The 25,434-nt window shown below is 31.3% G+C and overlaps 1 protein-coding gene across 1 annotated transcript; it reads right to left on the bottom strand.

The window, feature by feature from the left end:
* Positions 1-8,223: 8,223 nt before the first annotated feature.
* LOC134687562 (uncharacterized) lies at positions 8,224-24,920 on the bottom strand. Its single transcript, XM_063547956.1, has 3 exons — positions 24,689-24,920; positions 13,595-13,719; positions 8,224-9,754 (listed from the first exon to the last, which is right to left on the bottom strand). The coding sequence occupies exon 3, from the start codon at positions 9,746-9,748 to the stop codon at positions 8,276-8,278; it is 1,473 nt and encodes a 490-aa protein (XP_063404026.1). The 5' UTR covers positions 9,749-9,754; positions 13,595-13,719; positions 24,689-24,920; the 3' UTR covers positions 8,224-8,275.
* Between the last annotated feature and the right edge of the window lie 514 nt (positions 24,921-25,434).

Here is a 25,434-nt window from a genome sequence, read left to right as displayed (position 1 = left end):
TTTACTTTTGTTGCCCTATGATGGCATATGTATGACTACCTTTAGCTTATTTGTTCAAAATTCTCAAAATCTGGAACATGATTCATTTAGACAGTGACTGCCTCTTTATCTACATAATTTGATGGCGTTATTACGTTTTCGTTAGTTCGTTTTCCCCCCTTGTACCAGTAGTGGCATCCATTGTGATTGCGTTCGTAGACTGCTTAAAAAGGAAAGGAAATTATCAAGGGGTCATTCAAAGCTCATAAATCGACAGAAACTGCTAACGCCATGACAAAAAAAAGGAGAAAGATAAAGGAAGGAAGGAAGGAAGGAAAGAACAAACAAGTTCACGAACAAAATTGATGACACCGATCCTTTCTAGTTATAGTTTTGTGTGCCGTATCTTTCTAGTTATAGTTTTGTGTGCCGTATCTTTCTAGTTATAGTTTTGTGTGCCGTACCTTTCTAGTTATAGTTTTGTGTGCCGTACCTTTCTAGTTATATTTTTGTGTGCCGTACACAACTGTCTGTGTTAATTCATATGAACTGTTTCTCGCTTACAATGTAGAAGTGAATATGTTTTTTCGGCTTTTTATGCATCTCTTGTAATGAATAACATTATTAATGTTGTATATTAAATTATAATACCATATTTTATAAAATGAAAAATAAACGGATAGCTGACCTGAAGAAAACCATATATACCATAAGTTTGATTAGACACGTATTTTTATTGTGGAGAACAACAAAAGACGGCAACTTAAACAACAAGAAAATTTGTTTCATACGATATTCAATAGACTCCCTGTCTTAATCACATGTTCAGCGTCAATACACCCAAGTTTAATTCCGACTGGGTCATATATGCTTAGAGTCCTAATAAATATTAGAACAAACAAAATACATATGCAGTAATTTATTTACGAGAGACAATTTTACACGATATTCAAGTCTTTGTTTCAGTTCAATCGATTTCTAGTGGCTTAGAACCATGCTCAGCGGCCGTGTGTATTTCCAGAATAATAAAAAGCATTCATTTCAAAGGTGGAAAGAAAGATAACTCTAATTCAAATATCACACTATCACCTTGGTGGCTACCTGTAAAAATAAATATTATATTTAAAGTTTGCGTGAGATGTATCCCTGTTCAACTTTTCTTAAGGGAAATAGTGCACATACGAGATACGATACATAGATCTTGCTTTGTCAATTCTAGCACGACATATTATTTTCGAACGAATATTCGGTAACATTAACTGTGATTTGTGGTTTGAATGTGAATTTGTCATTTGTGAAATATTAGATTTTTAGCAAATTAGAAAAAAATGATACTACGAAAGTAACTTTAACGCTACATTTTTTTTTAAAAGAAGTAAACTTTTTGCAAGCAGAAATTATCAAAGCAAATTAAATGCTTGTTCATCTTTTTTTTTTAAAACAAATGTAGACCACAATTCATGAAGTGGCTATGTCATAATTATATTGCGATTGGTACATTCCCGTCAATCAAGAAACACAAACGAGTTAATTAAAAAAAAAAAAAAAAACAAGTGAAGAAATCCGATTAAACAAAGAGCTACCAAACACATTTTTCTCTGAGCTTTTAATATCAATTCAAGAGTAATATCCGATGTGCGAATAACATTAAAACGTGACAATTCATTTATCGTGTATGTTGTAATGGTCAATGACTTTTAATATCATTTAGAATAACGCGATTTCAATTTGTAGAAGTTTTTAAATAAACAAAAACATACCTTTTTCGATCGTTTAAAGCTTTACCAGTCGACGTTGTCTGAAGTACAAGCACTGTCGATCCATTGCAACAAAGAATCCTTATCCAGTTCATTGCTCCTATGATTTGGAAAATTACTGCATAAGCTTTCTGCTGAAGAATAATTTTCTGACATTTTAAACGACAATTCCTTTGAATTAATTTCTTTGTTCTCTTCGGTGTTGTCTTGTTCCTGTATAGCGTTTGTTAAATGTCGAATGTACTTTATAGTCTTTCTTAGAATTTCAGATTTGCTCATTTTTCTCGATGTCCATTCTTCTGGTAGCTTACCCTTTAACTCTTCAAAAACATGGCTTATTTTTCTCACACGATGTCGTTCACGAAAATTTCTATCAATTCGGTATTCAGACGAATTTGAATTGCTTAGATTAAACATGCTTTTTTGTTAGTAACAATATATTGAGGTTGCACGATATATATAGTAAAGCAACAGACGATTTAAAGAAAACTGATGAACAATTATATTAATTTTCTAACTTTTACATCTTTTGATTTAAAATCTTAAAAGACAAGATACCGCCATTAACTGTAAGATCGGTGAATGTTTGGTGGTACATCGTGACAAATAGCGCCATTATTGTGTGATTAGCACCATGCGGTTCTATTCAACTCGATAAACGGTGAACCGTTAGCATATGCGTCAAAGTAAAGAACAATTAGCACATTTTATAATTACCCTAAATTTTATAGCACGCGACAGTTGTTTGGATGTATTTTGATTAGTTATAATGCTTATGTAACACTGTTTTTATTCTTACGTTTTTTTCTCGAAGTTTTGTATTCAATTTTTTTTTTTATCAGCAATTGCAAATTTCGGACATTTAAACGATTCCATGTACGAAATGCTTCCGTTAACCTTAAACTTGAGTTTGAGTATAACATGCAAAATAAATAATTGACGATCTGTTTTAAATATCAAGGGGGTTGTTAAAAATTGGATAAAATGCACATCGATCCACACTTAGTAGAATCTTTTTCTTTTTAATATTTGCATGACAAAAATTAAGACTCTTATGTACCGGGTTGAAGTAATGATTAGTAATAGTAGACAGACATGACTGAGTACAAAATATAAAATGTTTGGATTAAGCCCTTTTGACACTTTTTTTAAAGACAACAATGTATATGATTATTTAATGCAATGGCAAAAAAAATCTCGAATATAAGCTATTAAATCATGTAGTGGTCACCAGCAAGCTTATTATAAAGATCAAATTATACCATTTCAATTGGAGTTATCCCCCTTAACTTGTATTTTAAACAATTTATACAAAACGCAAACTAAAAATAAAAAAAAATGTGAAGTTAGAACAGGGACTTGAATTTAAAAAACTATATATGTGTGAATGAGTCAATGATACAATCACAAATATTTAAAAACAGGGAGTTGATAATAAACTTAGTCCTGAAATTAGCAGTCTGACTAAGAAGACATGAATCAATACATCGTCAAACTGCAGATACAAAGAATCTTCAAGCACCAAATCGCTCTGGTGACGCGACAAGCAGAAGGCAAAATTTGGCAGTGCCAATGAGAATAGTTTCATTAAAAATAACCTTTGATAATGTTCCTTTCTTTCTCGTCTCGAACATGATGTTGAACAATATCAAGTCCTCGCAATCTTTGCTGTATTAAAATTAGGAGATGTGGCATAACTGCCAGTGAGATAGCTTGGACTTTTTAAAACTAAGGTTTGATGTGCGTATTACTGAGTGGTTTTTTTTTAATTGACATGAAATATAGAGGGAGGGTTGAGATCTCACAAAACATGTTTAATCACACCGCATTTTTGCGCCTGTACAAAGTAAGGCTCCTCAGGCCTGTGCAAGTCTTGTATGATTTTCAATTCTAGTTCATTTCTATATTTGAGTTGACATTGATGGCGTTCTTTATATGCGATTTTGAATTAAAAACGACATTTCGATTAATGTTCCTTGGGAATAAATTACCGTGACGCGATTTTACTAAAACCGAACACCGTTTCCACCCGAGTTTTGTCTTGGCGCAGATGATTTATGGGCGTTTTTTCAATAAAAGCGTAACTTTCAGACCTAAAAAAAAAATGAAAAATCAACTTGTCTTAAATTTAATTTCAAGAGTTATTTGGAATTATTATACCTCTATTATAGACCTGTTTTTAAATATTCTTTAAAATGATATTATTTTCATAATTTGTGTTCTGTTTCGTAGGGGACTTTTGTCCCATACGAAACTTCTTCTAAACACACGTATTTTTTGCAATTTTAAATGGTTCCTATAGACATTCCAGTTTGTTTACTTTAAATACTAGAAAAATCTCATTTTTTTCTGAAATGGAAAACCATTTGTATCGATAAAGATTAGACAGTACTTCAAATATGAAGGTACAACTCATGTTACGTAGTGGACATTTTGATGCGTTTCGTAGTGGACAAAAAGTTTCGTAGTTGACATCAACCCTATTATATGTTAATAAAAACAAAATAAAAATTACATGACACTAACCCTTGTTATTTGTTTTTGCACGAATATAATTGAAAAAAGATTAAAAAAAGACTACATGGTAGTGGTAGTGTCCACTACGAAACGTTTTTCTCCCATAATTGTTTCGTAGTGGACCGTTTAGTAGGGGACATATTCGCATGTTTTATTTTTTTCCACAATCCCTTTATTGCAATAGTAACAAGATTGATTATATTCATCAAAGCATTTATTAAGCTGTACACGGATATTTTTTTTCATAATTTTAAAACCAATACTGAATGAGATTTGACCCGTTTCGTAGTGGACATAAACAAAAATACGGTATCACTCTGGTCCATTTGATGTGCTCAATTTTTCTTACCAACAATTCAATTGCCGTTATAAAAGCATCACTTCTTTTGTAAGACCCTAATGTTTATATCTCTTGCAAACAAAAATTACATTGATTTTATAAAACTGTTTATTGGCAACTTTTAATGACTTCGTTTCGTAGTGGACATTGTGTTTGGGATATACCTTCTGAAATTAAAAATCCTATATTGAAAGCTGTTTATTAAAATATGTTGGCTCTGAACATACTTTTGAAGTATTAAAGAACGTATGTAAAGTAAAAAAACATTTAATTCTTCATTTTTTTACGATATTTTAGAGTATGAATGTTGAACAGGCGGTCTATAGACATGCCATTTTGGTTGTTTTGGACCATTCAGGAGTCAATATCTTATCAATCTCTCTAAAAATAAACTGTTTCTTTGCTTAAAAATGTTAAATCTAATTCAATGTACTGACTGCACAAAAAATTACTTGCGAAGATCAAACACATTTTTTTAAAAGTGGTTCGGACAAGAAAATACGTTTTTATTGAAAAACGCCCTTTTATAATAGCTGATATTAGACTTTGAACTAGCTTTCAGTAACTGCGAGCTTTTAAAATCATTTGTTACAGGTTATAGACGGATCGAGTGTTCAAACAATGGTAAATACCGTCATATTATTGGTATATATACATATATATAATATAAAACCGTTGTTCCAAATATTTTATTCCGTATTTTGGCCTTATATAAGTTATTGTACGGTAAAATTTCCGCCTCGGTGAAAGCGTAACACTGACTTATAATTGTTCAAATAATTTTGCTTTGATAATAATTCAGGACAGTTGTTGCATCGGAAATCATACTAGATGTCAATTTTTTTTACATTCTTTATAATTTAAATTATGGATTTATGGATACATATTTTAATTATTTTGTACATGTAATCCAAGTGCATTGGCCATAAAATTAAATTAAGCATGGAAATGAAGAATATGTCAAAGAGACAACAACAACCCGACCAAAGTGAAGATAACAACCGAAGGCCACCAATGGGTTTTCAACGCAGCGAGAAAATCCTCTACCCAGAGGTGGTTCCGCGCACAGCTGGCCCCTAAATAAAATTGTGCACTAGTTCAGTGAAAATGAACGTCACACCAAGCTCTAAAAAATATAAATGAACCAAAATATAATAAAAAAATATACAAGACTAACAAAAGCCAATCATTTAAACAGTTTTGGTATTGTAGATAGGACCATTGTAGATCAGATTGTAATAGAAATTGATTTTGCATCGATAATCCACATGAAGAACCAGCAGGTATTGACACTTTTTTACTCGTTGTCGTAATATCAAATCTTTTCTTTTTCATTTATTTAGTAGAAATCTATAATCGCATTGACTCTTAATCACTTTTAATAACGTCAAACACAAACCCCACACATGGGAATAGCTGTACTTTGCGGTTCATCGTTTGGGTCGTGTTAATTTCACAATTTTCCTTCTATATATCTCTTAGTTTTACATTTCTTCTTGGCCAAGGAAATCATTCATACTTGATTCTTAGTTATGTCTCTTTTCTTTTTTATATGCTTTTTATATGCTTTTTTTTGTTTTTTTTTTAATGTTGTAATTTGTCAATTTCTCTCCTTCAATTTTTTATACTTGTATAAATATTCAAATAGGTTTTGATGATCTAAAAATTGTTGACAGACGACGTATGGTCATGAGATCATTGTTTTTTTTCTTCTAAAACTAATTTTATCAACATTTTATACGTAATAGGTCCTTTGTGTTCTTTTTTCTTATAATAAGTGGCTTATACTTATACTATAATCGACAATAAAATATTTCACATTTTATCGTAGATAAATTCGAACAAATAATCATCATCTTATACGCATTAGTTTACGATTATGACATCGATTACGAATTGTGGAAATTGTAAAAAGCAATATGTTTTGAAAATAATATTCTCTAACGATAAAATTTATAAAATAAGCATGAAGTTTGAAATAAAAATACATGTTTATATTTCCATTGTAAAGTTTTAACATTTTTAGGTAGCTCGTGACCCTTTATAATTTCATTAGTGCAAAGCTGCAAATAATCATTTTAAAGGAGTAGGTCCGGTAAGACCTTTTTTTGGCCCCAAAATATGGCAGTTTTACAAAATTGTTAAAATGTAAACTTATAGTTATTTATTGGATAGTAAAATGGTTCTGCTACATAAATATGGGCTGTTTTTGACAATACAATGCACATATATTGGGTACTAGCACCATAAAGTCATGCTAAATTACTGAAATCTTAATAATTCCAGCATTTTACTTCAATTTTAGACGGTTTCCGTGTAAAACAAAAGTGGCCGCATTTGTGTTCATCCAAAATATTGAAATGGAAGTGGTATTTGCTGATAATACATAACATATTATATTAAGGTTTAGGATGAACACGGATGCGGCCACTTTCGTTTTTAACAAAAACCATCTGAAAAGTGACATTTTTTCGCATATTTAGTAGATTTTTCATATTCGGATCGTTTTTAATGACGAAATAAGTTAAAAACTTTCACATAGATTAAACGAAAAATATAAAATAGACACTTAAGTGTTTAAAAAGTGGTCAAAATCTATCGTCAGATGAAACTGAAATTTGAGGCCAAAATCGGTCCATACCGGACCTACTCCTTTCGATTATTATTAGCAATTTGAAGCAGAAATGAAATTCATGCATACACTTTTCAGCTACATGAAAACAGTTTATCTTGTACTTTGTCATATAAAAATATACAATATTTTCATCATTTTAAAATTTGCCTTGAAATCAATGTTTAAATAAGTCATCCAAAGTTGGCCTTACTATATTACATGTATATTGTTTCTGCTACTAATAGTATTGTTGAGTCCTTTATGTCATATAGCTCTTCAATTGGTTTTGTTTGTTTAGACCAAAATTACTTTCGAATATTCGGCTATGAGCGTTCTTGATGAAGGTATAACTACAGCAGCTCAAGCAAAAATACTTCACGGTTGTCAGCTCTTTTGTCGGGTTGTTGTATCCTTGACATATCCCCATTTCCATTCTCAATTTTATGCCACATTAGTAGGAAATTTAATATAGCTTCCCTTCATTTCAATGTGTAATAATGTACAGTTCAAGGAAGGTACTAATATCATGCATGATGTTAATAACGGAGAGGGACTTTGATAGCTTAAAGTGACTAGTTAAACCCTTTACAACTGCATGCGCCCGTCCATATATAGTCAGAAAGCTTGCCATTTTTGCTTGTTGCCTTTTACGTTATAAAACGTGTTTTTTTTGTTTTTTTTTGTGGAGCTTGGTTTTGGTGATAGCACAAAAAAGTCAGGTCAATCACAACATGTCGGGATTTCAACAGCTATAAAACATAATATTCATGTATTTTTTTGTTGGGGACCGATTGTTCAACATGGAAGCCTTCTGAGTTATTCTAAGTTTGTCCCACCGTATCTCTTTTTTTTATTCCAAAATATACATACTAGAATTTGCTAAAAGTATATCTGGAAACAGCGTATATTAATATGCGATTTTTAAAGCTTTAACAGTGAAGGACATCCTACGAATTAATGTAGTTTTGTGAACTCAATTTAGAAATTTAAGTTTAAAAAAAACCATGAAAATCATATAGGAATAGTGTCATTGTATTAAAACAGAAAGAAACTTGAACAAAAATTCAACTACAACAGATTATGATTTTCCTCTTGAATAAGCGTAAACGGTCCACTGGATTCATCAACCGAGAACTGTGTTGAAAGCGACATTAAAACATTATTACGACTCTGTAATCGTCGAATTCTTTCTTCCTTAATAATTTGTCGAGTATCAACACTTTGTTCTTCGACAAGCTTATCGAGTGCCCTCCGGCGAGCAGTTTTCGAAAAGGCCAAGGCCGCTTTAACAACAGTCGTTAAGGTAACCAGTCTTTGTGTTTCTGGTATCGGTGCTTGTTCCGCTGCAACATATTTTCTCCAGTTGCTTGGTTTCCTTTGTCCGTTTGAGTCTATACTTATATCGCCAATACTTCCCCACATATTTGAAATTACAGAACTATCAAAACCCGAAGCCAATGAATTAATACTGACTTTTCTTTGTCTTGAACCAACGGCTGAAGGTTGTCTTATTAGTCGTCCCATACTATCAGTTTCAATATCAGACGTTTGATTGGTACTTGCAGAAAGTTTTCTTGTTTTTAAAATTCCATTTTCCGGTTTTAATTTTATACTATTATGGTCTGATCTCGGTGTAATTTGAATATTTGAAATATGTTTTGATGAACTTAATGTGTTGTTGTTTTCTGTGTCTTCTTCTTCTAAAATCTGTTCAATAAGTTTTTTGACGGAAGGACTGGTCGGTCCATTTCCTTCTTCTGTTACAGAGTGCAACGAGTGACCATTTGCATTTGTTAGGCTACTATACGAGGTAGAAAGTTTTGATAAAGACTTGTCTGAACTGCTTTGTCGTAATTCATAATTGCCATTTTCTTCCGTTGTTTTAATCTTTGAAGTATTGCAGTTTGCTGTCGCTGGTCGCACAGGTAATGAGAATTTTCGCTCAAATGACATAGTACATTTCGCAGTTTGAGGTCTTAATAATTTTCTGTCACTTACTTCACTTCTTGACCTTAGAAATCTTTTTAGATTTTTCCTGTCAGACTTCTTGACTGTTACAACAGTATTTTTAAAAACATTTTTGTAACTTTCCACTAATTCCTTTTCATATCGTTCAATATCTTCTATATTACTGAGGTCTGGAAGGGGGAGTGTATTTATTTCTTCGGTTATAAAAACTTCATCATCAGATTCGGATGATTGAGACTGATTTCTGTAATAATCCAATGCAGTCCTTGACCGTGCAGAAAAACTTCTTAGTGATTTAGCACTATTAATCCTTTTTGGACCAAATTTAAGCAACGGGTCATTCTTGAAATCTTCATCTTTTTCATTGCTTGGAGGTATTCCTTCTTCACTAAATCCACTTGTACGTTTCACATGAGCAAAATCTTTAACAACGGCCCTTTTTTCTCGATCTATGTCCTGGACCAATGAAATCTTTTCTTTATCATATCTGCGGATGATAAAATCCAATCTGGTCTTTTCCATTTTATTCAGACGATCTACTCTCATAATTTTTTCATTGTATTTGGAAGGCATGTTAATCTGAATAAAAATGCAATGTTAAAATGTTAAGGTAGAATATTGATAAAATAAGTCATCCGAAGATACATTTAATAATAATAAGAGCGCAATGTTTACTACTTACACTCTAGTAAAATGATGTCATGTCTTAATTACAATCAAAGACCATGCACAGTTTAGATTACATATACAGAATGACATGTAAAAATATGGAAAACGCACACATAAATGATGTCTGATTCGTGATCTTACATGTAAAAAATGTTGTTGGACCAACCTCAACCATTTTATCGTTTTCCAAAGTATCCAATCGAATATCTAATTGGGTTATCATGAATCCATCCATATCTCTGATGTAATTCTATGCATATACATGCGTTAAACATTGTTTAAAATCTATTGTGAATGTTTTACTGTAACCATTTAGATGTTGGCCCAACAGTATCGATACCACCCTCCCCTCCCCCTCTAAATAGAGAGAACATTGTCTTTAGTTTATACGTATAGAGAATTGACTCATTGGCAATCATACCACATCTTCTTTTTTACATTTACCTTCCAGTTTGAAATAAAATGAAATTGTCATACTAAAGAGACGAACATTGGATTTTCTGGGAGGGTTTTCGAATGAATAATCATAACGATCTTGTTTATTTCGTGCAGGCTCTGCCTCCCAAAACACCAAAACAATCGTTTTCGAAATACACAATTATAATTTTTTTTGTTGGCGCAAAACATAAATTTCTATGCTGCATTGAGAAGTTATTACTGATTTCCATACCTTGAAATGATAGATTTCTCTGTTATTTATATGAAACATAATTTGACGAATAAACAAATCTACAATGCGGATGAAGTATTTTCTTCTTTTAAATAAAGTCACACGTCTTAAACAATGCCAGTGAAACAAAAATCGACAATAAAATTAATCGCCATATTTACTCTAAATATGCCAAGGATATGTCACTTTTCTGATTAACCTTTTTACGAATAAATTTAATATTTTACAACTATTTATGATTTCTTAGTTGGAGTATTTATTGGGTCTTAATGTATTTATTTAGTATTTCACCTCGGCTTTTGTAAATTTTCATTGTGTATTGTTTGACCGTCTTTAATTTGTTCTCCTCAAATAAATATCAAATACGTAACTTTTAAGTGTTTATTATCATGGAAGTAAGGTTTTTACTTTCCTCTCCGTAAAGATTTAAAGAGTGAAAAGACGGACTCATTTTGAAACGTCCTTTAAAATAAATTGATGTCAGTGATGACCAGAAAAAGAAAATGGATACCTCAGTGTCTTCGTCTAAAAATATGTCCAACAAAACTTGTTCATTTTAAAGGTTTCAGCACACAAAATCGTTAGTGAACCTGTCCTTAGCCAGTTTTTTTTTAAAATTGCTATGTTCCTGTCTCATATGTAGCTATATAAGAATGACATAGAATTAGAGAGACAAAGGAGGATCCCGCCATTTTAAAAAGGGGGTCATAACCCAGGACAAAAAGGGGGTCCAACTAAATGTCCCCATTTAAATACATTGCTCGTCCAAAAAAAGGGGGGTCCCAACCCCCGGACCTCCCTGGATCCGTCACTGAAAGAAGTACAGTCATTGTCGTTGCATAGTTGATGTTTGTCGAAATCGTTTTCCATTTTATGTTCAAAGCTTAATTCAGGCCGTTATTGTTCTTTTTTTAATTGTTTGAATGGACAATTTACCATACGTTTTCCTCATTGTTAAGGGCCGCACAATACCCTGTTCTTGTCGACATTCTTGGTGGTGATAGGTTGGTAATCAAATGTCTCATTGACTAGATTACTCGGTCTCTCTACCTTCATATCTACACTTGACAAAACATTGCTTATTTTTAATCATCAACTGAGGAGATAAAACAATTGGAATTGCAAAGATGCCTCCAACAGTAATAATACAGTTTTAATTGCCTTTCAAATATTTATCTCCTGATTGTCTCATTACAGAGAATATTCAAATACCCACCAACACGCACAAACGACATGATGGGAGGCTAAAAGAAAAAGTACAAATGCCGATTAAGTAAAAGTACAAACGATCTAGGAGTATTCTATTGAGAAGAAAGTAATTTATGTCACTTAAGTTTTAATTGAAAAAAAAAAAGATTAAAACATCTTTAAAAACAATTAGATTAACATTGTAAATTCTATAAGTATATGTAGATGTGTTCAAATGTAAATGTACTGTTTCAGTATCGTAAAAGTCTCCTATAAACTATTTCTAAGATTGACGCATACATTGCTAATGTTTTAATCGTTCAATATGTCTTGTGAATCTTATTATATGTTAGTCAGTATGTAATGACACTCTACTAACATATTGAATCAGCACATCAACCACTGGTTTAACTTTTTGGTAAATAAACCCTTATGATCAAAATGTGCAAATTGTTAAACGAGTATTCAATTTTATTTTTATAAAGAGATCAAAACGATTCCTCGTAGTATACGTAGTATCAACATGGGTAAAACTAATCTCTGTCGTTCTTTCTTCGTGTAGTTTATATAATATAACGCATGCTCATGTTCGATTCATTTTGTTTTATATATTGTATTCTGGAGAAGACTTTATACTTATGTTTTACTTATGTCCGATCCTTTTTGTTTTGAGCAAATAAAATTTATTTAAACTTAAACACATCAGCTGATGTCACGTCTTTGTATTTCACAATATTGTTGGTTTTTCACAAGATTGTTCTCTAATTGCATGTAAATCAATTATCTTATATTATTCACAACAACAGAAAACAAAACAGTAACGCAAAGAGATTTAATGAGAAAAAGGCTAATTTCAAACATGCATCCTTGCATGTTTCTTTAATAACGAGTAACATTTTGAATTTTTATAGCAACTCTGCTTTAATGTTTAATTTGAAATCGTGTATGATTAATGAGGTGCTTCATTTTAATTTGTTGTTAACATACATATTATCCATTATGTTGTTACTTATAGCAATCAGTAATTCTAGAAAGTATGTAGGCGCTTATATCGAAAAATCATTTTCAAAAATCCCAGCAACATATTTACTTTAAAAAAATGTCTATATCCATGGATAACGAAAACTGTAAAATAAACTTCAAGAACTTGCATTAAATCAGAAGGGGGTATTATTTGACTGACATTAACAAGCTGAGCTATAATATATTAACATAGGCAGTTCTAAGTATTAATAATCATAAGATTTATTATTAAAATAGACAAATTTAATAAATTAAACAGCCATTTATAGTAAAGGATATAAAATAATCTTAAAATGTATTTCAAATTCTTTGCAGACGTCACAAATAGACGCGTTTTAACCCAAGATAATGATTTGACTGTTGTGGCACCATGGGAGAGTTTACCCTCACATGCAGTGTTTAGATCCGCTTCGGATGTCTTTAAAGAAGAACGTTTTGTGTAATGCTTATTCCAATTAATCTTTTTCATCTTATATGAAATTAAACTATTCATATCTATTTATTGATATTTCCAATGAAATAAATTACTTAGTATGATTCATTCTAAACTACCTTTAAACGATATTTTATAAATATATATGAAATAAAATGTGCATCAAATTGTTTATAATCTAGAAATATATCTTAGTTGGTGAAGACTCTTATATAATAGTTTTACCAACCTCTAACAATAAATGTAAGGTTAAATTCTTATAAAGTATTGTAATATTTAACAAGAGCAAATTCAAAAAATGAAAATTTTTACTTTGAGCAATTTTCAACGGAGATAATGATTTCAGAGAACGAAAACAAAAATGGAAAGAAAATGTGCTAAATAAACAAGATAAAAGAATACGAATTTAATATACGAATTATACGTTTATACTTACTATAATTTTTTTAATCCAATTTATTCCATCAAATATATTATCGACATTATTTTACATTGATCCTATAGATTATCCACACATTAGAATATGCCAAGCCATTTCTTCTTTTAATCACGTCTGAAGTCCTGGAACAAAGATAAAGACAACATTAACGTAAGCTTTAACCTTACTTCAATCAATCTTGACAAATCCTCTTTATCCCGTCAACTTATCGTACACCTCATTCGATTGATTATTGGAAAATACGTATATAATATAATTTAGGTGAAGGATCTATTTAAAATTATGGATCATAAAGTTTTAAAATTTATTGGCGATTAATGAAACCCCAAATTGAGCTATAATTTTGCAATGGTTATGGGAACCTGCATTTCTAAGTATGATAGAACTATATAATTTTCTGCTTATGTAAAACCGTTATACATTTAAAATAACTCATGTAAAAACAAACCTAAGGTCAAAAGAAATCCAACTAACTGTTAAGTAATTTAATCATATCCGTTTTCAAAATATTGTCTGTCTCCTGTTCAAAGTCATAAATTTATAAGTCAGGTATTAATTTTTACAAAAAATATTTAGCGTTGAGCACAATTAAAGATTTGATTTTGTTATCAAAGAAAATCATTTCCCCATTAAGAATAACTAAAGAATGTAATTTTGGCTATCCCGCGTTGACTTTTTGTTAATCATTGAGCGTCTACAGAATTCAACTATTAAATGTAGGCTGTTCATACATGTATACCCACGCATTTGTGTCTTGTTAAACCGCAAAATAATTTACTTCTTACCAGACATAATAATAAAAGATGATATATCAACTCTAATGTAGAAATTCGGAACATTTAAAAAAAAAGATGTGGTATGATTGCCAATGAGACAACTATCCACAAAAGACCAAAATGACACAAGCATTAACAACTATAGGTCACCGTACGGCCTTCAACAATGAGCAAAGCCCATACCGCATAGTCAGCTATAAAAGGCCCCGATAAGACAATGTAAAACAATTCAAACGAGAAAACTAACGGCCTTATTTATGTAAAAAATGAACGAAAAACAAATATGTAAGTTACATTGCATTGAATAAGAAAAAATCGACAGACAAATGACATGATTTGTTACAAACCTTTCTTAAATTGTCCGTTTAGAAAATTTTACGAAACGAATGTTTCAACTCCCTAAGGTATAGTTGACCTTAAATGGATATGACTAATATTCTTAAGTCCTATTCGGTAATAAATCTCTTCAACTCGTTCAGTTCTTTTACATCCTTGCATTGCTTTCATATATTCGACTTTGGCGTTCCTGATGCAAGTTAAATCAAAAATAGAGTTTTGGACACGCCAATGATATTAATAAAATGTTGATTACATTTTGTAGCAGTTTAAACGCTGAAACATTGGGTATATTATTCTGAAAATAGGCAAATACTTGGAAAAGAAGGTGGGTATGGAAAACACATCGTGCATTCTTGCCACAGGCGCCAAGCAAATGAAACTAGTTAAGCATAAAATGTAGTTTTTTTTCGGAACTGAACCAATGAATAAACTGGTTGATGTTTAACTTTAGACCTGTATAAAAGTTAAACATACAAATAGTCATACCCTAGACCTGTATAAAAGTTTAACATACAAATAGTCAAACCCTAGACCTGTATACAAGTTTAACATACAAATAGTCAAACCCTAGACCTGTATAAAAGTTTAACATATAAATATTCAAACCCTAGACCTGTATAAAAGTTTAACATACAAATAGTCAAACCCTAGAACTGTATAAAAGTTTAACATATAAATAGTCAAACCCTAGAACTGTATAAAAGTTTAACATACAAATAGTCAAACCCTAGACCTGTATAAAAGTTTAACATATAAATAGTCAAACCCTAGACCTGTATAAAAGTTTAATATACAAATAGTCAAACCCTAGACCTGTATAAAAGTTTAACATACAAATAGTTAAACCCTAGACCTGTATAAAAGTTTAACATATAAATAGTCAAACCCTAGACCTGTATAAAAGTTTAACTTACAAATAGTCAGACCCTAGACCTGTATAAAAGTTTAACATACAAATAGTCAAACCCTAGACCTGTATAAAAGTTTAACATACAAATAGTCAAACCCTAGACCTGTATAAAAGTTAAACATACAAATAGTCAAACCCTAGACCTGTATAAAAGTTTAACGTACAAATTGTCAAACCCTAGACCTGTATAAAAGTTTAATATACAAATAGTCAAACCCTAGACCTGTATAAAAGTTTAACATATAAATAGTAAAACCATAGCCCTGTATAGAACTTTAACATACAAATAGTCAAACCCTAGACCTGTATAGAACTTTAACATACAAATAGTCAAACCCTAGACCTGTATAAAACTTTAACATACAAATAGTCAAACCCTAGAACTGTATAAAAGTTTAACATACAAATAGTCAAACCCTAGACCTGTATACAAGTTTAACATACAAATAGTCAAACCCTAGACCTGTATAGAACTTTAACATACAAATAGTCAAACCCTAGACCTGTATAAAACTTTAACATACAAATAGTCAAACCCTACAACTGTATAAAAGTTTAACATACAAATAGTCAAACCCTAGACCTGTATACAAGTTTAACATACAAATAGTCACACCCCAGACCTGTATACAAGTTTAACATACACATAGTCAAACCCTAGAACTGTATACAACTTTAAAATACAAATATAGTCAGACCCTTTATGAAAGTTTAATAGTTAAGTGCATCGATCTACTCAACCGCCAGAACAAATATATACCAATATTAATACCAGTTATTTACACGTAAATGTAACAGTCTTATTTATAACAGATAATATTTGATATTACTTGCCATGAATAATTACAGTAATTGCGGATCCTTTCTCTTTGTCCTATTGCACACAAAATAACAATGGTTCCTTTAAATGTTTCTATACCACAAGGTAAAACGATTCAAATGTTTGGATAACATTTTTAAAATTATCGGTCGAATGCTATTATCTTGTTCCCAATTACTAATCGATTTCAGATATTTTTTGAAAGCTAAATTGAACGATTTATGTTACACACTAAAAGGATACTTCAATTTACCAAAATAACTTCGCAATTAGATTACCGTTGTTAAAATTACAATTCTTATTAGCCTCAATATACAATCGTTTTTATACAATACGAGAGCGTTTTCGTGTTACAGCTATTTGCATAATACATAGTATCACTGATAAAAATCTTTCTCGTTCAAACTAAAAAACGAAATGACTGATTAAATATCAGATACATTTCCAAAGGTTGCTGTATCAATTATTCAAATTCAAGATAAAAGTAAAAATCAATGTAACCCCCATTAATGTAAAGAGGTTCATTTTTATTTGATGTACGAGTAACTTAAATTACAGGAAGGTTTCCGTAAAACATACCATTATAGTTTTACCAGTGTCAATATTTATACTGAACAATTGTAGCGCATTCGATAAGCCAAACAGAATCTTATTGTTATGCAGTTTAACTTAAAACCAATAATTAACTGGAAATAAAGTGAACTACCAAAACCAACACTTTCATACCTAAAATGGTTAACCATAAGAGCACTTATAAAACAGCATGTTGTCTCAGGGGTTGAAAATGAAAACTTACATCCATTATTTTGTGAAAACATTTTTTGTAGTATTTGTTTTAATTTATTCAACAGTCTCTTAAAAGTTTAGAGGCCAATAATTTCTTTAAAATATTTGTTCAGTAAATTTGTTTTTTTAATCAAATGGCAAATTCCATAGATTTTGTTTGTATGAAGAGATATAAATGAGGGATTAAAACAGCCTTAATGCTTCAAATTCACATGTTTAACAGCGTGGCCATAATCTCGTCCACAGTTTAACCAAGATTTTGTATATTTTTTTGTTTTAGATAAAGGAATAAGGCATTGATGAGAGATATTTTTCTTTCTTTTAATCTAAAGTTGATGATATTATCTATCGAATATTTTTCAATTCCGGAAATATTACTATTCTCACATTAAAACATGGATTTCTATACCAATTTTGCAAAAGATCGAAAGCAATATGTGTTAGTAAGTGCTGAAAAGGGTTCTTTAATGCAAGAGGGACGAAAGATCAAAGGGACAGTCAAACTCATAAATCTAAAACAAATTGACAACGCCATGGCTAAAAATGAAAAAGACACACAGACAAACAATAGTACACATGACACAAAATAGAAAACTAAAGAATAAACAACACGAACCCCACCAAAAACTAGGGGTGATCTCAGGTGCTCCGGAAGGGTAAGCAGATCCTGCTCCACATGCTTGTGATTTTCAAATGACAACTTTCTACAAGCAAGCCGGATAATGGGCCATTCCAGTTAATATCTGATAATGGGGGATGGATGGTCTTTTTTTTCTGGGGGGTGTAAAATTTATACATCTTAGGGGTGAATTTTGTTTTTTTTTCATCTCAGACAGGTACACTTTTACGCAACAATTTCTGAGGGGTCTTGCAACAGTTAATAATTAAATATAATTACATCTTAGGGGTTACAAAAAATACCTATTTCATATATTAGGGGTGCTTTGGAATGTACACAGATTCGTATTATGCATTACCTGGTACTGGATTTAAAATTCTGATGGGTACAATCCTTGCAGTAAAATTTCTGATAGGTCAATTTTTCCCATGAAAGCTCATCCACCCAATATGAACAGAAACTCTACATCTGATAGTTCTTAATTTATAGATCTGATAGGTAATTTTTCATCATGTTTTTTTTCTGATAGGTATGAACAAAAATCTCCCCATCCATCCCCATCTGTCAGAAATTAACTGGAATGGTCCAATACTAAAAGGATTTTTAATTTATAAGTTGAAAAACACATACAAAGTCATGGTAAAAAAAACACCAAAAAAAGCGTTTTCCTTTTATAATTTTGAGTTGGATGGAGAGTTGTCCCATGTGCAATTAAAAACATTTTAAATAAGCCAGAGTTCTAATGTTTTTGTGTGAAGATTTTTTATATAGTGATTTGTTTTACTGTCAACAACTTTGCCAAATATAAGGATTTTGACAGATTTTCAAAAAATGATCATATTGTTATTTCCATCAAACTTAAGTTGACCTTAGAGAGAATTTATTATAATACTTCTATTGTATGAGTAATGGATTTTAATCTTTTTGTTTTTTTAGTTGTTTATATGAAAATTGAATGCAAAAAAAAAGTTTAAATTTTTGATAGCTGTCGGAATAAAGCAATTTCAGAGTTGCAAAAACGTGTCCATCACAACATGCACTAACAGTAAACTCAACATAGATACCAGTTTTAAAAGTTTGTTCATTAGGCACAAAATACTCATCAGCAACGCTAGAATCGTTAAAGTTAAAGAGGTAAATTAAAGTTCGAAGTTGAAAGGCATTGAGAATCCAAAATTCCGTAAGATTTTTCCAAAAACATCTAAGGAAATATATACATAAGAAATTAATGTTTTGTAAACAGTTGATTTATAATTATAGCAAGATCAACAATAAGTCACATAGAAGTGCCGACTGTTGGGCTGGTGATCAGAACTGTATGTTTTGGCTGGTGATCAGTACTGTATGTTTTGGCTGGTGATCAATACTGTATGTTTTTGGCTGGTGATTAGTACTGTATGTTTTGGCTGGTAATCAGTGCTGTATGTTATGGCTGGTGATCAGTGCTGTATGTTATGGCTGGTGATCAGTACTGTATGTTTTTGGCTGGTGTTCAGTGCTGTATGTTTTGGCTGGTGATCAGTGCTGTATGTTTTGGCTGGTGATCAGTGCTGTATGTTTTGGCTGGTGATCAGTGCTGTATGTCTTGGCTGGTGATCAGTGTTGTATGTTATGGCTGGTGATCAGTGCTGTATGTTATGGCTGGTGATCAGTACTGTATGTTTTTGGCTGGTTATCAGTACTGTATGTTTTTAGCTGGTGACCAGTACTTAAATATAGGAAGATGTGGTGGTGTGAGTGCCAATGAGACAACTCTCCATCCAAATAACAATTTAAAAAAACGTAAACCATTATAGGTCAATGTACGGCCTTTAACACGGAGCCTTGGCTCACACCGAACAACAAGCTATAAAGGGCCCCAAAATTACTAGTGTAAAAACATTCAAACGGGAAAACCAACTGTATGTTTTTGGCTGGTGATCAGTACTGTATGTTTTTGGCTGGTGATCAGTGCTGTATATTTTTGGCTGGTGATCAGTGCTGTATTTTTTTGGCTGGTGATCAGTACTGTATGTTTTTGGCTGGTGATCAGTGCTGTATGTTTTTGGCTGGTGATCAGTACTGTATGTTTTGGCTGGTGATTAGTACTGTATGTTTTGGCTGGTGATCAGTACTGTATGTTTTGGCTGGTGATCAGTACTGTGTTGGCTGGTGATTAGTACTGCATGTTTTGGCTGGTGATCAGTATTGTATGTTTTTGGCTGGTGATTAGTACTGTATGTTTTTGGCTGGTGATCAGTACTGTATGTTTTGGCTGGTGATTAGTACTGTATGTTTTTGGCTGGTGATCAGTACTGTATGTTTTGGCTGGTGATCAGTGCTGTATGTTTTGGCTGGTGATCAGTACTGTATGTTTTGGCTGGTGATTAGTACTGTATGTTTTTGGCTGGTGATCCGTACAGTATGTTTTTAGAGATCAATGGGCTCTGGGCCCAGAGATTCATTCTTGTTTTGTTGTTTGGCCATAAGCTGCAATATGAGCTCAGAGATCTTTTAAATAACTGTTTTTGAACGAACTCTATCGTAAAGATCCGGACTGAAAATACCAAGACCACAAACGGAATTGCATAAGGCCATTGAAATTACCAACATATGTTTTTGTTTAATCTTGATCTGCTGATATTCTTTATGGTGTATTTAAGTCAATTATTTCTTCAGCTTGATAACAAGTTAGAATTATTATTTAACTTTTTTTATTTTTGTTTACTCAGCAATAGAGACTATGAATCTTCCTTGTGTATAGTTTTATGACAGATGTTTAAGTATAAGTCATAACAGTCGTGTATGTTTATATTATACATCTGCGTGCACAAGTAGACGTTTAACGAAAACATTATATACTTCTTACTTAAAAGTTATTAATGTCAATTTTCTTGCAACCAATATAATTCGAAGGACTTTTTTTAAATACAGTTTTGTTTGAACAAGGTTCCGACTCTGTCATTTGACCTTCAGTAGTTTTGGTTATTATGTTCAAGTATTTTTTTTTTTGTAATTCAAATAATAAAATGTTTTAATTGATAGATTGAATTATAGAATATAATGTTTTATTTGATAAATATAATCATAGAGGTTTTTTATTCAGCACATTAGAATATTCAGGTTGACTGTACTTGTAGTAACATTGTTTCAAATAGGATATCACATCCTTAGTTTTTTTTACCAGAATTTGTAACACTCTCATTGATATTTACCGCGCTGAAGTACTTGATATTTGGATCTTGGAAATCATGGTTTCTTTAAATGTTGAAATTGGCAGTGAACTAGAAAGCTTTTACTTACTGTGAGTATCCCCCTTATAATCCAAGCTGAAGAGTGCAGAAGTGTGTGTCATTACCAATCTTATCATTTTTATAAACGGTTATGTCAGGATTATTAGGATAGCTATGTACAGACTGTTTTGTATGTTAACTGCCTGGTCAGTACTTCATTAACATGCACGTATGCTTGAAGTTTGGATAAATAAACGAATGATTAATGGTAGGAGTACTCAAAACTGATTGTTTGGGAAAACATGACCTACAGTTTGGGGACGATCATTTTATTTTTGGGGAGAAGGATATCTATAATACTAAAATTACGAGGTCCAATTTGTCAGCCGTCATCACGTAAAAACGACGAATCAAAGAATTCAACTTTATATATAACTAATATAGTACAAAGGTGTAGATTAAAAATTACACCACTCCAGGCCCTTTTGTTTTCCACGTAATTAATATTGCCAATAATTAAGAAGTTCCGGGTCGAGTCCGATACCGATACCAATAGTATATTCATCTGTTACCTATTACCTTATCTGTACGTTCCGCATTTGGCAGGCGCACCACCAAACGGTGTATGCAGGATATGCTATATACACGGGTCATAATCACAGGGTTGACACTACTAAATTGTCAAATTGTTACCTATTGTAGTATTTTAATCAGTAAGACTTTATAAGATAACAATACGAATACTAAAAATAAGGCGTATAGGTACAGTTTTTAATTTGTTAGCGGGCATGACGTCATGAAAACAGCGAATCAAAGAATTCAACTTTATTTATAACTAATATAGGACAATGCTGTTGATTAAAAAAATACTCCATCCCAGGACCTTTTGTTTTCCAAATAATTAACATTACCAATAATTGATAAGTTCCAGTTAGACGGGTTCAAACAGAAAGATTTGAAAGCAGAGAAAACTGTGATAACTATCTTATAACCGGCGGAATGACTTTATCAGATGACAATACTAATACAAAAATAAGTCTTGCGCATAGTTATATACTTTAATTCAGTCACGGACCCGCGATATCACGGGTGTGTTCTAGTTGAAAATAAATATCCTGGACTGATAAGATCAGAAAATTAATAAGAAACCGATAGAACAGATAAAACAATACCAGCAGGAACTCTTCCTACCCCGTTTTTCCCATACAGATTATCAAATAGCCATCCCTTCAGTATAAAAGAATTGATCAAGATTTACAGTAGCCTGAGATTAGGAATATCTTATCAATAATATAGTTTAAGCAAAACATCAGTGAACACAATATGCCAGTTCCATTTCCTTGTTATTCTAAAAGCAGACTGTAGATTATTCCAAATTATCGAATTGTTATAAAAAAAATGAAAACAGGAAGCACAAAACAATATTGAACTAAACAACAAACCTAATCAATCTATAAATAAAGTTTTACTTGTGCACATCACTAAACGATCACTCCAAAGAAAATGCCACTTCTTTATTTATAGAGCTTGATTATTTGAATTAAAGATATGCAAATATTTAAATGACATTGGGAAATATCTGCAACAATTTAAACGGTTATTGGTACAATAAGGACGGTGTTTAGTCCTACGTGGTAAAATCAAAGTTCAAAGTAGAGACATCCGTTACATTGTTAAATTATAATTGTGTTAATCACAAAAGTTTGTTCTGAAACTGTATAAAGATTGAAATCCCTAATATACAATTTTAATATCTTTAAATGAGTTTTATATGGATGTCTATTGTTGAATTCGCACTTTTTTGCTAAGCAAAAGGGGGGTGATTTGTGGACTTTTTCGAGGGGCATTGTTTAGCACGTTTAGGAAACTAATTCCACAAACATGATACAAAAACTCAGAGAGGGAATATATATAGCACGTTTAATTATGTTGTAAGACATTTAAATCAAAGGTCTGAATCGAATGTGGTTTAATGTCTTTATTAATATATATATATATACATTATAAAGAATTTAAATAAACGAAGAGATCATAGTCGTGTGTATATTGATTGACATTTGAAAAAAAATCAAGTAATATCATATGTGGGGTAAAATAAATACAAGATACAACGTGGATATTGGACAATTATTGCTACATTCATCAAGTTTAAGAACTGTGCTTAACTTTGCTGCTTATTTTGAATTTGAAAAATTAACACAAAACTTAATATGTATTGGTATGTATGTACAGCTATGCCAACTCATGGTCATACATCCTGTATATAATGTTTACTTATATTTTGTCATTGCACATTGATATGCGTTTGTTAGACTGTTTATAACGTCTCTATACTGAATCCGTTGGATGTGTACTGATTGATATTTTAAGATTCATTATAAAAATTAAAAGATGTGGTATGATTTCTACTGAAACAACACTCAACAAAACATTAATGAATTATTGATATAAAAGATATTTTGTAGTTGGCTTTGAACTTGTCTTAAGAAACTGAGTGTACTCTTATATCGGTACTGTGCATTTATTGATTTTTATGTTATTGGTTTTTGTGCCTCGTACCAATCTTGCAAATGTGCAACTGATTTTTTCAGTTTCTTTATATTGTGTGCTGTTACACCAATGTTCTAAGTTAGGGGATGGTTGAGCGCTAACAAACATGTATGGACTGTTCCCATGACGGGAGCCTGTAGATAGTATTTGTCATACATTCATGTTTGTCACATTTGTTTGTCACATTTGTTTTTGTGACTTGTTTACCCCATAGAAAATTAGCTGTTAGTTTTCTCGTTTGAATTGTTTAAGATTTGTCATGTCAGGGTCTTTTCTATCGCTGATTAAACGGTAAAGGTTTTTTTGTAAATGTTGAACACCTTATGGTAGCCTATAATTGCTCACTTTCACTTTATTTTAGCTCTGGTGGATAGTTTTACATGTCTCATTGGGAATCATACCACATCTCCTAATTTCTATATTAAAATACAGGAATGTTTTCATTGGCTAAGTAAATTAAAAGTAATAAGCATTTGAAATAAAAGAAATGGTAAACATATTCGTTGTCTTATCCTTTTCATGAGATAAGAAAATAGTAGAGAATTTTAAGAATGGTTTTGAAAGTGTATCTGAATATCAACATTCAACTGGCCTAAAGTTTTGGGTAAAAAATAACATATTCTGCAGCCTTTTAAAATACTATTCGAGTATATGTATAGCTATGAACCAAAGGTACATACAACGCGTCATTTGTATTAAAATTCTGAGTTTTCTTAAATGAATTTAAATGATCACCAAAAATATGAGAGACAAAATATCCTACCACATTTGTAAAATATTGCCAGTTATTTCCACAGTACAATCCATAAATGCTGGTTCAAATTTTTAATTGATTCGCTTTTAAATGTGCGAAAACAAACTGACAGTTCTAATAAAGGTGTTATGTTCAAAACTGTTAACATTAAAAATCTAATTAAATAAGTAAATATAATTTTAATTTTTTCACCTGAAAGAATAGCTGACAATCGTTCAAAAGAAAAATAAGTTGAATAAAATAATATAAATCATAAAACTGAAATATTTATTCTTTAATAATTGGAAGTAGTTAAGAGACATATGAAATGAAAATTATATCTTACCATTAAATACGTTGAATCGATCGCCTGTCACAATTATTTCTCATGTATTATGATCCTATATTCGGTCAAAAATGTAACTGTGATGTGTAATTTTTACCTAATAATTATAAATTGTAAAAAAAGTACCCCGCGAGGTCATACTATATAAAATTAGTTGTCGTCAATGGCGGTAAAGTTTGTTATAAAGGTTTTTCCGCTACTGTTTGGTCAATATTTACAAGGATTTAGAAAGTGTCAATAATTCAATGACACAGTATTAAATGTTCTCCTCTGGTGTTTGAAGATTTAAACATAGGTAGATATTTATTATATAACCTATGTACATTTTGAGTATTTAAAAAAATGAAATGAAAAATAATTGGGTTTTAACTAAATATTAAATCTTATATGTTATATAAGATTAAACGGGCTTCTTCGTAAGGAAATTGATTGCTCAATTTAAATGATCAATGGTAAACATGCAGCGATATTATAAACTTTGAATGTGACACATTTTATATCTAATTTCGTTTTAAAACCCATTTTTTGTCACTCCCTGTATTAATAATTGAATAACAAATTCACAAGCGAATGAAATTCAATGTAATGATCTGTAATAAAATAGTAATATGTATTTAGGAGTGCATTTTGATACTTAATTTTTGTGTAGATACCGATATATATATGAGACAGCAATTCAAGGCAAAAAAAAAAAAAACACAAAGCATGAAGAGGACCAAATCGACACGCTTCATCAATAGACAGAT

This window comes from Mytilus trossulus, chromosome 10, assembly GCF_036588685.1.
Source record: "Mytilus trossulus isolate FHL-02 chromosome 10, PNRI_Mtr1.1.1.hap1, whole genome shotgun sequence".
Taxonomy (NCBI): Eukaryota; Metazoa; Mollusca; class Bivalvia; order Mytilida; family Mytilidae; genus Mytilus; species Mytilus trossulus.
This window is presented reverse-complemented; position numbering and strand designations above follow the sequence as displayed.

Bases quoted from the DNA above. Each gene is read 5' to 3' on its own strand.
- LOC134687562 (XM_063547956.1), bottom strand. From the start codon at position 9,748: ATGCCTTCCAAATACAATGAAAAAATTATGAGAGTAGATCGTCTGAAT.